At 36.1% G+C, this 13,901-nt stretch overlaps 2 protein-coding genes across 2 annotated transcripts; one reads left to right on the forward strand and one right to left on the reverse strand.

Annotated features, from left to right (window-relative positions):
• Positions 1 to 743: 743 nt before the first annotated feature.
• LOC117418390 (protein JTB-like) lies at positions 744 to 7,842 on the reverse strand. The gene is made up of 6 exons (XM_058992429.1): positions 7,602 to 7,842; positions 6,561 to 6,667; positions 5,320 to 5,360; positions 4,419 to 4,504; positions 2,522 to 2,601; positions 744 to 2,087 (listed from the first exon to the last, which is right to left on the reverse strand). The coding sequence occupies exons 2-6, from the start codon at positions 6,629 to 6,631 to the stop codon at positions 1,931 to 1,933; spliced, it is 435 nt and encodes a 144-aa protein (XP_058848412.1). The 5' UTR covers positions 6,632 to 6,667; positions 7,602 to 7,842; the 3' UTR covers positions 744 to 1,930.
• Positions 7,843 to 9,418: 1,576 nt separating this feature from the next.
• LOC131698742 (la-related protein 6-like) lies at positions 9,419 to 13,543 on the forward strand. The gene is made up of 3 exons (XM_058992434.1): positions 9,419 to 9,791; positions 11,149 to 11,359; positions 11,461 to 13,543. Exons 1-3 carry the CDS (start codon positions 9,646 to 9,648, stop codon positions 12,514 to 12,516), a joined length of 1,413 nt encoding a protein of 470 aa, XP_058848417.1. The 5' UTR covers positions 9,419 to 9,645; the 3' UTR covers positions 12,517 to 13,543.
• Positions 13,544 to 13,901: the final 358 nt, after the last annotated feature.

Raw genomic sequence — 13,901 nt, forward strand, 5'->3', positions numbered from 1 at the left:
GTAATTGTAAGAACAGACTGATTCTGCTGAAGAAAGCTTGGTGCTGGAGTTGACGACAGATCAACAGTGCTTGGTCAATGGATTTGCCACTTCTAAATAAGTAGTCAAATAATTTATTTTTTATGACCATCAACTATTATGGTACAAATTGCACTTCTGTTAAATATGCACCTAGGGCATTCCAAATGTTATTTTGTGTGCCTATAATCAACACGCTGTCTTAAGTCTGTCAGATCTGCTGTGCACTAGGGTTTGAGATCTGCCCTCTAAATCACTGCAGGAAGAGCGATTAAAAAAAATAAAAAAAACATAAGGACTCTGGCTTTTCTGTTCCATACCACATCATGGTTTGTTCTTGCCGTTACCTGTTTGACAATGTGGGTCATGATCCTTCCACTATCAGTGCACTAGTGCGGACATTTTGAAAAGAGCTTTGAAACAGACTTTAAAGTTATAAGTGTAAAAAGTTGTCAGGATGTGAACAATGAAAAGAAAAAAAAAATACAGGTATGTTATTTAAGCAGTTGTAGCAACATGTGGGGACGTGTGACGCTATATTTTTTGGAACCCCGCTACTTACTCTTTGAAGGGATACATTTATCACCTGATGCTTGATATCATCTGCTGGTGACCGAGTACTGAACAAACATCTAATTGAGCTTACCTACCAGTGGGTTTAAATAAAGTAGTACACACATGCTATTAATTATTTCATTTTTGAATCCACAAACAATTCAGTAACATGAAAACAGAATCAATATATTTATGTTAAAACAACAGTTTACAGTACGAAAACAAGAACAAAAAGTTATGGGCAGTACTTGACATTGCTTTACAATGCTGCATATAAAAAAACAACAAAAAGGCTTACAAAGTGTACTCATTGGTACATATTAATTAACAGTACTCTGAAAATGAATCGGAAACCCTCTGTAGAAACAGATGAGAGACGTTTCAATGTACAAAATCAAGAAAGACATTTTCACAAATAGGACTCCCAGTTATCACATGTATTTTAATGGGATCTGTAGTGATTAAATTAAACCCTATGGCCCATGGTATACTCATTTTAGATTGCCTAGGTAGACTTACATACTTCAAGATCAATATTAGCAGCCACTTCTTTACTGTAGTGTTACAATACACTTCACTTTGCGTGAAAAGTGTATTTGACCATTTGTGTGTCAGAAGGTTTCTGGGAAGTGTTAAGTAATTCTGATCACATTGTGGTACTACCATGTACTCTAACATACTAGGACAGTCCAGAAGAAAGCCAAACATAGCTGTAAATACACAACTAGAGCTCATGACCTACATCCACCATACGTACAATTAAAAATGTAAATTGGATACCATACCCCCTTCCTGTGGTATTTTTGCATTTAGTGATGGTACTAAGAGGGCCAATAAATCAGCCCTCTCCACATCAGTTGGATTGCTATGTATCATAAAATACTTTGTGTTACGCCATAATTTAATTTTATTTTTTAATATTTTATAATTATTGATTACTGGTAAAAACATAAAAAACATTTGTCTATATGTATTACCCAATTTCTACTGTGCTGTACATCTTGCGATTGAGTATATTAGTCCTATACATTACAAATATAATAAGAATCTTTACTGATCTGTTTGGTACTTAGAAAAATAGTTAACAATGTTTTAAATAGTTAATAACTATTTAAATAGCTCTAAAATAAAAGTAACAAATAAATAAAAAAAACAATAACATTCAAAACCACATTAACAATACACAGGTTTTTTTTTTTTTCAGTGGAATTTGAACAGCAGCACGGAGAATAGGGAACTGCAGCAGACACTTCATTCTCAAAGGCCTACACGTGGACTGAGATTCTCTTAAAGCACTTCACAATTTACAGAGAAAGGGGGGGGGGGGGGGGGGAAGTCAGCAGCCAGTATGGTCCTGCTATATTGCTTCAATCTGCTGCAAGACTTTATATTCTGCACGCCTGTCCAAAGTGCGCTGGCGGAACAGAACGAGAATTGCAAAGACTGTGCCAAAAGAAAGCATGCTGCCTTCAAACTTCCAGAACTTCAGTTCCTCTTCAGTAGCTGAACGGCAACTAAAATAAACAGGTCAATTAATTAAAGCTGGCCTCAGTCATCGTCTCAACTTCACATTTACAACTTGACAAAGTATGTGTCTTAGCAGATAAGAAGAATGCTGTGGGATTGCATAAACACCAGGTGGCAGTACAAGTAAAATCACAGATTCATTCCTGCATTGAAATGAGGTCATACAGTATTGTAGGTCTTAAAATTCAGTAGCAAATTAACTACAGCAGCACAGCATCAATGACATGACAAATCTATGTTTTGTGAACAAACTAGGCATACATTGAACCCAACTGTGCCCAGAATGGTATGGCTAGTCACCTAAAATGTTTAAAGTGCCCATTTATAGTGTATCTCCAACTTGCATCTTACAATGAAAAAAATCACAACTAATGACCAATGACTAAATTACTTGAATTCGAGTTACTGAATATTGACTTACCTTCTGTATTCTACTTGTCCCGAATGGTTGCACTTTATTTTTTCCACAAAGCCTGAAAACGTGCATTCCGATTCGGTCTTCTGTGGGTTTAATGAGAAGGCAATACAGCAAATATGTATTATACTCTTATTTCTTGAAATGACTTACTAATACAATAATGTTTCAGAGTAATATACACTACTCTGAAACATTAAAAGAGGAAACGTGGTCAAAAATAACACCATGAAAATACAGTCAAAAAAGTATTTTGCACCACTTGTCCCCTCTTCAGATGTGATCAGTAATACAAACGGCTGCTCAGGTGATAATGTTACTTGGTGTTGGTTTGTGAATCATGGCTTCTAATGATGCCAGGTGGTGTCAGACAAAGATTTGTGACACAAGTTCAGACCGAAGAACGGGACGATCTAGAGATCAACACCATGGGAGCCCATACTCGATACTGAGGCATTCATTTGGATAATTTTCAAACTGCCTAAAAGATTGACCTCCAGAGAACAAGCCTCTAGGCATTTTGATTTTCATGTTCAAATGCGTGTCATTGATGTTACACACATAATCCAATTCATTTATCAGTTAGTGTCAGTGTGTAAAAAGTGATTCCTTAAAATACTGAAATGTGATTCTTCTAGTCAATTATGCTTTGGAAAAAGTTTGCACCTTTAAATTTCTGGAGTAGTGTACTAGTAATATATATTTTTTGTAATGTAAATGGTACCTTGTTTAATTTAAATTATGTAAAAAAAAAAAAAAAAAATTGGGGGCAACAATTTATTTCTATTAATGTGTTCCACAATCAAAAGAGAAACAGATCATTCAACAACAGATTTTGTAAGGAACTTCACAGCAAGTACCAATTGGTTGGCTGTGCTTGGGTTTAGGTATACAGTATCTCTATTAGGCTAAAGTGTGGCATGGGGTTTAGTAGGGTTCCAGTTTCCAGTCTTGTTCTCTTTAAATTATTTTGTTAAAGCTGCAGCCCCACAATCGTATGTCTTTTGTGCTTTTCTACTTTATGGAAAGTTGGTTTACATCACACCAGTGTACTTTCAGCTGCAGAGACACAAGCCACGGCAACTCCCACCCAGAAACACTGCACAACATCAACCTGTATGCCAAACAGGGATGCCTGTAGTTTATAAATAACATCTTCAAGCGCAGTTGTTTTAAATAAATAAATAAATAAATAAAATAAATATGTCTTGTTTACTCCACATGGGGGTCTTTTTTTGATTATCTCAATACCCTTACCAACATGTAACATGCAAACTCTTTCCACTGTAGTAACCCTAGGGGGGAAATGCCACCAGTATTAATGTATTTTAAGGGAGCAGCAACCATTCTGTTATTTTACAGGAACCACGTGCAAAGCACTGAATTTCAACATAGAAAAGTCAAATCTATTTTTTAAGCTGTAAAAGACACAACACACCTACTGTATAACACACACACACACATTTATATATATATATATATATATATATATATATATATATATATATATATATATATATATATATATATATATATATATTAGATAGATAGCTTACCCATAATTCTATAGTTACTGCTTTCTCCCATCTTAACTCGAAAGCTACTTGTATTTATTTACATTCCTATCGATGTACAGTTACACTGCACTGATGAACCCCAAACAGGGCGAAACATCTATGCAGTTGCTGTACTCTGACTTTTAAAATTCTGTGAACGTACAAGCCTTTTTTGGCAACTTTCACGCAATTTGATTGGCTCTTGTAATGATGACATTGCATATCCCGATTACCCATAATTCTATTTATTCCTTTCCCCCACCTTAATTATCTAATGCATGTGGTTCACCATCAATCCACATCTTACATCTGATGATTTGTTGTAAACATGGGGAGTTTTAGTGTACCTTTGTATAGTCATCGCATCGAGTGCATTCCTGTTGCACTGTGAATTCTTCAATCTCCCAACAAGACTGACGTTCTGCGTTGCTAGCTATTTTTTTTTTAAAAGAAAAAAAAGTCACAATCAATACAAGACATGCACTCTAAAGTGTAACTTATATCATGTTTTGTAACTTTCTCCTTTCAGAATTATTTTTGCAAAATCCAGATTTGAGAGTAAGCTCCCATTCTGTTGCACAGCCATGTGTTTGGTCTCATGAAATACATATTTTAAGGGACATGCCATTCATTGCGATTATACAGGTTTTATGCCTGCTCTGCTGTGGAAAACCATTCACTACAGAGCATTTCAACTTGATAAGGTAAAGCCACCAAATAGCCACCACAGGTCTTAAAGTAGCAGACATCTATAATACTGTTAAATTTACTAACTGCTCACCGCCCAACAGCAGGTTGTCAGATTCTCACGAAACACACCCTTGACAGGAGTGGATTATAAAATGGCAGCTCTTCACAGGTGTTGATTTTAAAATGGCTTGGGTGATCATGGATTGGCTGTACAATATTCCAAGTAGCACAGCAGCTTAGTCTCTTCACTGAGTTGTTGTTTTCCTACACTACGTTTTATTTGTGGAATGGGCCATTTTTTAATTGCAAAAAGACACTTTAAAAGGTGTGCATTTTTGTAAATGATATACTAATCATTTTTGACATATTTCTGCAATAAACAGTATATACTAGCAATAATGAACGGTAGGTTTTGATCTGACTGAAGGAGCTTTATTAATTGTAATGTTCATGTATTTTAATATTTAGCTAAGGCAATTCAAATGGCATATTTATTAATGCATAATTAAAGCAATTAAGATTTTCTGAGCAAAGAATTCCTTTACATTTTACACTTACTTATTCCATCCTCCTGTTTGAACGGTGCTCCTTCACAGAATCTGAAATGGAGAGCAGAGCATGCGATTACTGAGACTGATTACACAGTCAAGAAAGTAGGTAAAAGAAATACGGTTTGGACTATACAGTGCAGCTCATTATAAAATGTTACTGTTGTTTCTTTCAGAACAAACTATTCAAATGCCAGATTTATTAATGCATTAGTCTCTCCAATAAGAACAAAACAAGAATCACGGCTACATGATTTGTTTTTTTCTTGTCATAACCAGCTCTTAGCAGTATAGGTCATGGCTTATAGAATGTTTCAGTTAAGGAAAAGGAAATGCTAACTTAAATCAGTAAGAAGCTCATTCTTCTCCACTTTTCCAAGTCTCAGACTTCTACTTTAGCAGCTGTCACTATTATCTTTACAATCCTGTATGTCATTTTTTATTATTGAGTACACTTAAGTGGAAAGATACGTAACTACCTTGGTCACAGACAGGTTGTAATGATTTATATATATATATATATATATATATATATATATATATATATATATATATATATATATATATATATATATATATATATAATATATATATCAGTAAAATGGTCCTGATAAAGAACTGGTTGAAAGGTATTCCAATCCTTGCAATTTCTAAGTACTCATGGTTCCAGTTTTCATTAGCCTCTCACTCTAAAAATGATATTGTTTTTAAATATTATATTTTAAAGGCCCTTTTATAAGCACAATAACACACTTTGTGCCACACAGCATGCCTGCATATCACCTTGATGTTGTGTATTATTGCCTACCTACTGGCAGGCAAAACCTTGCATTCAGCCACGATTCCTTACTACCACTATGTGTTTCCACAACAGTGCTACAATTATGAATCCCACTGTAAATATACTTAGATTTTTTTTTAATGGAGAAATGTTTAATGTAATAGAAAATATCTAAAGGTTTGAAGAATACATTAAAAAAAAAAAAAGAATAACCTCAAAAATAAATTACTGGTGCTTAAAATATACAGCTATCAATAAATGTATGAAGGATACATTGCCTATCACTGTGCATTTACATCACAGTACAGTTCATCCAGCCATTGTGTCAACCAGGAAAGCCTAGTCATCTCTGGTTAATATGCTTAGTTGTTTCCATGGTTATAATTGTTTCATAATTTAACCAAAAGTTCACAACTGCACATCGCACCTTAAACATTTCTGAAAAGTGTGTGCTCAAAGTGTATACTTACCCAAAGTATGGATAAAAAAAACTCCATCCCATCCATAGGAAAGGCAAGGCACCAAATGAGCTCAGATTCATCCTTTTTGTCTTTAATTTAAACAATTCCTTTGTAGGCTGCCGCAAAAGAAAACAATGCAAGCAACACGTTGAAAGTACACAGCAATGCAGTATTGTAAAGGCTTTGTGTCACATCCAAATATGGCAACACTACTTATATTGGGTATATAACTTCAATGAATGGTGGCTTTAGATGTAATCAGCCACTGCTGCTATGGAATAAGCATGGTACAGAAAGCTGGCAGGTGGCGGTACCAGATAAGGGGCAGCCTGAATCTGGAATGCTCAACATGGCCACCATTCATCTCAGGTTGTAATAACAAATTGACACACAAGGCACAATGTACTACAACTGGAAGCTGTGTTAGGTTTCTTCACCCTTTTTTTAAAAACAGAATGAACATAGCCTCTATTTAAATGAATAACATTACTACAAATGATTAACATAATAGACTATTACAGCTGGTGTCCTGCCCATTGTTTGTGATACATTTTGGGTAAGACAGCTAAATTAAATAAGTATGTGCTTCATAGCGCTCTTATTTCTAACTGTCTGGCCAACCTCCGTACACCGACAGCATGTAGAATACTTGACCTTAATGCCCAGTAGGTGTCAGGTATAGTTCAACATTTGACAGAGTTTGAGTCCACTAAATACCCATGTCGGAGAATACAGTATTCTTAAGTGTGAGTGCGTGTGTGAGATGTTTAGTAGCTTTTTCTGCCGAAATGATTGAAATGGTTTTGTGCACCAAAAGCCCCCCCCCTTGTTGCTGATTGCGGAGAAGAAAGTTAAAGTACATCCAGAATTATACACTGAATACTGATATTGCACCGTACATTGTATGCATGCTTTACAGTTACACTTGTCATTCATGGGCATTTGTCCTTCACAGGCTTACACAACATACTACGATTATTGCATTGCCATACAATACATAGCACTGAAAGCACAGTCTGTGATTACACAAGCATATTATTAATAACTTACACTGCCTGGATCGGATTCACGTTGTAATCAGACAAGTCCGGCCTGTAGATGTCACATATTTGGAGCTCTGTCACAACAAAATGATTTAAAGATGTTCGAAATTATTCTTAATACATTTGTTTGTAGTTTCCCAGTTTTTTTTTATAACACCCTATTCAGCTAACAAACTGACAACACGACACTGCGAAGTAATAATGCAAGCATTAGTGACATCAGCGCGACGTCATTAGGAAATGCTTTTGTTACATGTGTTTCATGGTTAGCCAATACGCTGCAAGTTCTTTGGGAGCAGGGCACCAGTTCTCCAATGAGAAGTCTCTTTGCGAACACATTCTATTTCCTCCTTCTCTGATCTAATGTGATTCTTAGTTATGGTAGTGCCCAGGTTGTTCGGCTGAAGCAGCCACGGGTCACCAGTTTGACAAGGGAATCATATATATATATATATATATATATATATATATATATATATATATATATATATTACAATGTAACTTGTATTCTGTTTATAACCATAACACGCAAATGAAAACCGTGATTACCGTATCTTGACTAAGTCTCACATGTAATGCTCATTATAATTTAACATAATGAATTAATGTAACATGTTGCGGCTTTACAAATTAATAAGGTTCGGTGAGACACTGCTTCTGTATTTTTTACAACAAAAGAAACTGCCCCGATAGACAAATATCTAAACGTTTTAAAATGTCAACTAAATCTTCAATATAAATGTAGTACTGCACGACCCTTTGGACAGAATCGTAAGCATGGTAATAAATGTAACGATATCACCCGATTTCTTAAAGACGGGGGGAAAAAAAAACAAGACTTATAAAACACACACACACACACACACACACACACATATCTATATATATATATATATATATATATATATATATATATATATATATATATATATATATATATATATATATATTAGATCAAAGAGCCAGCTGCCCAACGTTTCGATATGTTGTACATATCTTTCTCAAGGGAGCCTGTGTTTGAATCCAAACATTGGAGGTATTTATAGGTTTTTGACGGCATGACAACTATTTGTTATTGTTTACATTCAAATCCATGATTTATTCTTACATGATGTAATGGTGTTCTATATATTGTGACATCATTTTTACTTCTATATATATATACACACACACAAAACACATGGTGTAACCGGTAGCGCCTCCCGAAGGCATAAGCCTCAGCCACATTCTGCATATGGATTTGATAGGGTTGAGATTTTACCCAATCCTTGCCCAATTTAAATTCAAAATATATAAACTTTATTTATACAAAAAAACACTACCGGTATCTACACGTGCAGGGCTTCTGCCCTGTCACAGGCTTGCAATCTTAAATGTACATCTATATACCATCAATCAGCATGATCAGCTAGACTAGTTGAAAACCAGCCAATAAAGTAAGTGATCCTTACTTATATACTTACTATAAATACAATAAAATAAATAAAAACCTACAAATACCTCCAATGTTTTGATTCAAACAAAATATGTATGATTTGGTAATTAAAATTAATGAATTTAATTGACCCATGTAATTGCTTAAATTTCATGGTATTAGCCTTGGCTATTTTAAATTAAGTGTTTTACCTAACGTAACAAACCATAGTAAACTAAATATGAATTATAAGCAGTATTAAATAAAATGAAACGTTTTGTATCAAAACAACAACAAACAAAATGCAATATGTCAGGTAAAAACAAACAAACGGGGTATGCTAATAGAAAACCTCAATCATCCATGTAATTGGCCAGTATGAACCCTGTCTCCCCACCTAGTAAGCAGCCCAACGAGACTCTCTAATCTAGATAAAATACAAGCTATATTGGGATCCGTTTTTTTTTCTCTTCCCCTCTTTTCTTCAGTGGCAGTAGCAGGTAGTTTCTGCTTTTGTCGGGGGAAGGAAGGTGGGCTGGAGGTCCTGCTTTCGATCCGTCTGCTTGCCAGTTTTCCAGCAAAGCACACCTCTGATCCACCAGAAACGGAGTGGGATTTAATAACATTACTACAAAAAATGAGTGGCTTTTCCCCGTTGAATATGAAAGACATTCCCGGTGGAAACTGGCAAGGTGTCCGAGTGATGGTTGACATCGGAGATACTGATGGAGAAAATCCGGAAAGTAGCAGGCAGGACATAAAAAGCATTTGCTCTGATTACGGGTAATGAATTGGATCGAATGTTATGTTTCCCCACACAAAGAATGTGTTTGTGAAGTGTCCTGTATGTGTGTTTTTATTTATTTATTTATTTATTTATTTATTTATTTATTTATTTATTTGTAATTATACATGTAACTTAGTTAAGTAATAATATAAGTGTTTAAATTATACGTGGGCATAATAATGCCAAGGTAAACAATCTAGTCATATAAAAGTTTATAATTCCATGGGTTGAGATGACCAAATTAAAGTATTGAAAGACTTTTCACCTATAATACGATGCTATGTGATGTGTAAGGCACTTTACATTTTTGGCTCGGAGTTTAAAATATATTTAGCATTGCACTTTTTTGTCCATCAAGACTCTTAATTTATCTTAGAAATAATTAACTGGTTTCAGTGTAAAAGCCAAACCCTTTCAGAAAGGAGTTTGACGGCCTGTAAATGATATTAGCAAGAGGGCTTGAAATGTAAGGTTCTAATGTTCCATTTTCCCCATGGCCAGGGTCAGTTTTAAAGGGGGTGGGGTCAGATGTAACATTTTGTGAATAATCATTTAAATAAATAACATTTAATTTTAACTCAAGAATTGAACGTTTTATTGAATTAGATCAATTTTCACATAAAGCAAATGTTTGTTTTTATTTAACTGAAACTCACCATGTATCTAAAAATAAGTCATATAAGGCCATTTTTTTTGATGTCCTACTTTTTAAATTTTAACATCCCTAAAATTTATAGGCCTTTTCAAGCAAGAGTAACACGTGTTACAACTGCCCCCAAACCCAGGGAGCCATTACTATACCTCATGTTCCAGCAAGAAACAAGAACATGAAGAGCAATCAGTTGTGTCAATTTTAAGTACAGAGATCATGGATGAATGATAAAAGCCTAGATCCATAAACTGGGTTACACAGGTATATATTTTTGGAGATAAAATCTCAGGTCTTTGGCACAGGCAGACAGAGACCTGAACTGAGCATGTGCCGAGTGAGTGATGGCACAGCTTGCTTCTGATTGGAGCAATTCAAGGTGTTACAACTGTCTTCTGTCTCCCCTACTCCATTATTTTTATTTTACCAAAGCTTTATGCCAATAATATGTTTAAGTGTATTTCTCATACTTCTCCTTCTCTAGGCAACTGGACTAAAATACAAACATAAAGGTATACATTTTAGAAAATATGAAATTCCCACTATTCTAATCTGAGACCTCCAAATATACCAACTTTGCTGTTTTAACTACGACTTTCAAAATTCGCTGCACTAAACATATCAATTTGGGTGTTCTAGCAGATGATGCTGTAATTTGGTTTGCCAACCCCTGTTTTATTGTTTCCAATGCTTTACATTCCTAGATTTTCTGACAACCTTTTTGATAACGATGATGATGATGTGGAATTGGGAGACTGGAAGCCCCCAGATTCTGAACTTGTTCAGAAGATGGTCTCTCAGATTGAGTATTACCTATCTGATGAAAACCTTGTCAAAGATGCCTTCTTGCTGAAACATGTCAAGAGAAACAAGCTGGGTTACGTGAATATCAAGTTGCTGACTTCGTTCAAAAAGGTAAGAAGCACTGGTTTTAGCTGGAATAGTATTAATTTCTTTCAATGGTGTGGAAAGGCAATAAAATCTTGTAACCTTTATTGGCATCTCTACCTTTTCAGATGAAGCTCTTAACAAAAGATTGGCGGATGACTGCTTTTGCTCTGCGTCACTCCACTAAGCTGGAGCTGAATGAGGAAGGTAAGAAGGTGCGTCGGAAAATCCCAGTCCCAGAGACACTCCTCAGCCAGGTGCCAAGCAGGCTTCTCTTGGTGTGGAACCTGCCAGAGCCGTCGGCCACCGGAGACCTCCCCACCAAAAAGAATGGCATTGAATCGGCTATTGCAATCTTTGGCACTTTTGGTACTATAAGTACAATCAGGATCCTTCGACCTGGGAAAGAGCTGCCCACAGATATAAGGAAGTACACCTACAAGTACCCTGATCTGGTCTCCACGGAGTGCGTTTTAGTGGAGTATGAAGACCTAGAGGCAGCTGGTAGAGCTTACCGTGAGCTTTCTAAGGCTGACAGCACTATGAAGGTGGTTCTTGTAGGGAAGGGGTCAAGGAAGAAGACCACACTGGATGCAAGTGATGCAGAAGAGAAGTCTGATCCGAAAGGCATGGCAATAATCAGCCAGAGGATGGAGCAACTGCAGTATGGAGGTGAAGATTCATCTGCCTACAGCTCTTCAGAATCTGGGTTTGCTTCATCTCCTATGCCCACACCAAGGTGGTATCAGGGCCTGAGCCCTTGCAGCAACCTCCACAGCCTTGGGGTTTCTCCCAGGTCCATCCCATGGACCAGCCCTCGCTCTAGCACTAGCCCCAGGATCCTGCACATAACCCCCACAGCCCACCGCATGTCTCCACTATTGGCTTCAGAGATGTGGAGAAGCCCGGATACCAGCCCAGAGCCATGCAGGAGGAACCTAGATTACTCCTCTGACAGCAGCAATACTACTGGGAGCCCATGGGTTCAGAGGCGCAAACTGGCAGCAGCTAGGGCTGCCTCCTCCCAGGAAGGAAGCCTGAGGCAAAGCCCACTGAGCCCATTGGTGTTGAAGAGGGCCCTGAATGGGGATCTTCCATCTGGGGTCCTCCGCTTCCCCCGTGGCCCAGATGGAACCAAAGGGTTCCATAACAGTATTGGGAGAGGAAGGGTTGTCTTTAAATAAGGATATCTATCTCTCTTGGAGAAAAGGCAGTGTCAGATCAACAATGTTCTAGCAAGCAGGTCATTTAGTACCCAGAAAACCAAACTGCCTCATTCATAAAGTATGGATCTCTGTGCAGAGTGTTCGTTTGGCTTTGTGGGTGCAATATGTTCCCAGTGTTCTTTTGTATTATTATTATTATTATTATTATTATTATTATTATTATTATTATTATTATTATTATTATTATATTTATATTATTTTTTTTGTAATGTATATGTATAGCTTCTGTGACTTCTACAAGAGTTAAAGGCTTTGTAATGAAGACCCTGTTAGTGTGCAAACGTTTAATTGGTTAAAATGGTTCACCTTTAACAATTTTATTTATTTGAGAAATAAAGTACTCAGAACATGGTGTAAAGTTTACTCTGATGTAGTTGCCTCAAAGTTTAAAATGTACTTATATCTGTATGTGTCCTGTACTTAGGATTGGCCATGTAGCTTGATAGTAGTCCAATCAAATGCAAAATTGCAACTATTGTATATTTAGTGAACTTGGAACTTTGGGGGGTGGGGTTCCAGTTACAGAAGTGCCTTGAATAGCTAAATCAACCTAAAGTGTAATCTTCAATGGGGACCATTAGAACCAAATGGGACACCTGCCAGTGCATTGAGTTTCTAAATACTTGCCTGTACACATGTAGATGCTGAGCACTGCTGCCTTTTTTTCTTGTGATGGTAAAAGAAATTGGAAAAAGTTTTGTATTGAAATGTGTTTCTGGCTTGTTGCAGACAATTGTAGAAGTTTGGATATTGTTTGTTTTGGAAATTGCATGTCAAATGGTGGTTGCTTTTGAAATCATACAATGCCTTTCATTGGATTCAAAGCTATGTATTTGAAAACAAACAAAAAAAAGTGGATAAAATAAACTTTCAAATAAAGCTTGACGTTTCTGAAAAGAAATGCAACATGAATTGTAAATGTTGTGTATTAAAATGTCTCTCTTTTATTTCAGTTCCCATAGAAATAATAAAGTAATTAAATTGACAGGCAAGGGATAAGATTGTGCTATTTATTCTTCTATTACATTAAAGATATCAAACCCGGAAGAAATTAGTTATTTGACATCTTATTAAATAGGAACCTTTTTAATCGTATCAGTTTGTTCAGTCGTCGGTGGCTCTGCATATACCGTATGTGTGGTCATTTCGTTATTTTTGCACATTCACAACTACCATTGCTAAATTTGAACATGCTCATAGTGAAATTACCTAAAGATTGGGATTTTGCTCTAATTTTTTATAAAGGAAATGATGTATAAAAAAAACAGGCCATGAAAACTCAAGTGCCCTTAAATGTAATGTTTTTGTAGATGTAATGTCAGTTTGCATAAGGTAGGCTTTAA

Source organism: Acipenser ruthenus, chromosome 2, assembly GCF_902713425.1.
Source record: "Acipenser ruthenus chromosome 2, fAciRut3.2 maternal haplotype, whole genome shotgun sequence".
NCBI classification, from domain to species: Eukaryota; Metazoa; Chordata; class Actinopteri; order Acipenseriformes; family Acipenseridae; genus Acipenser; species Acipenser ruthenus.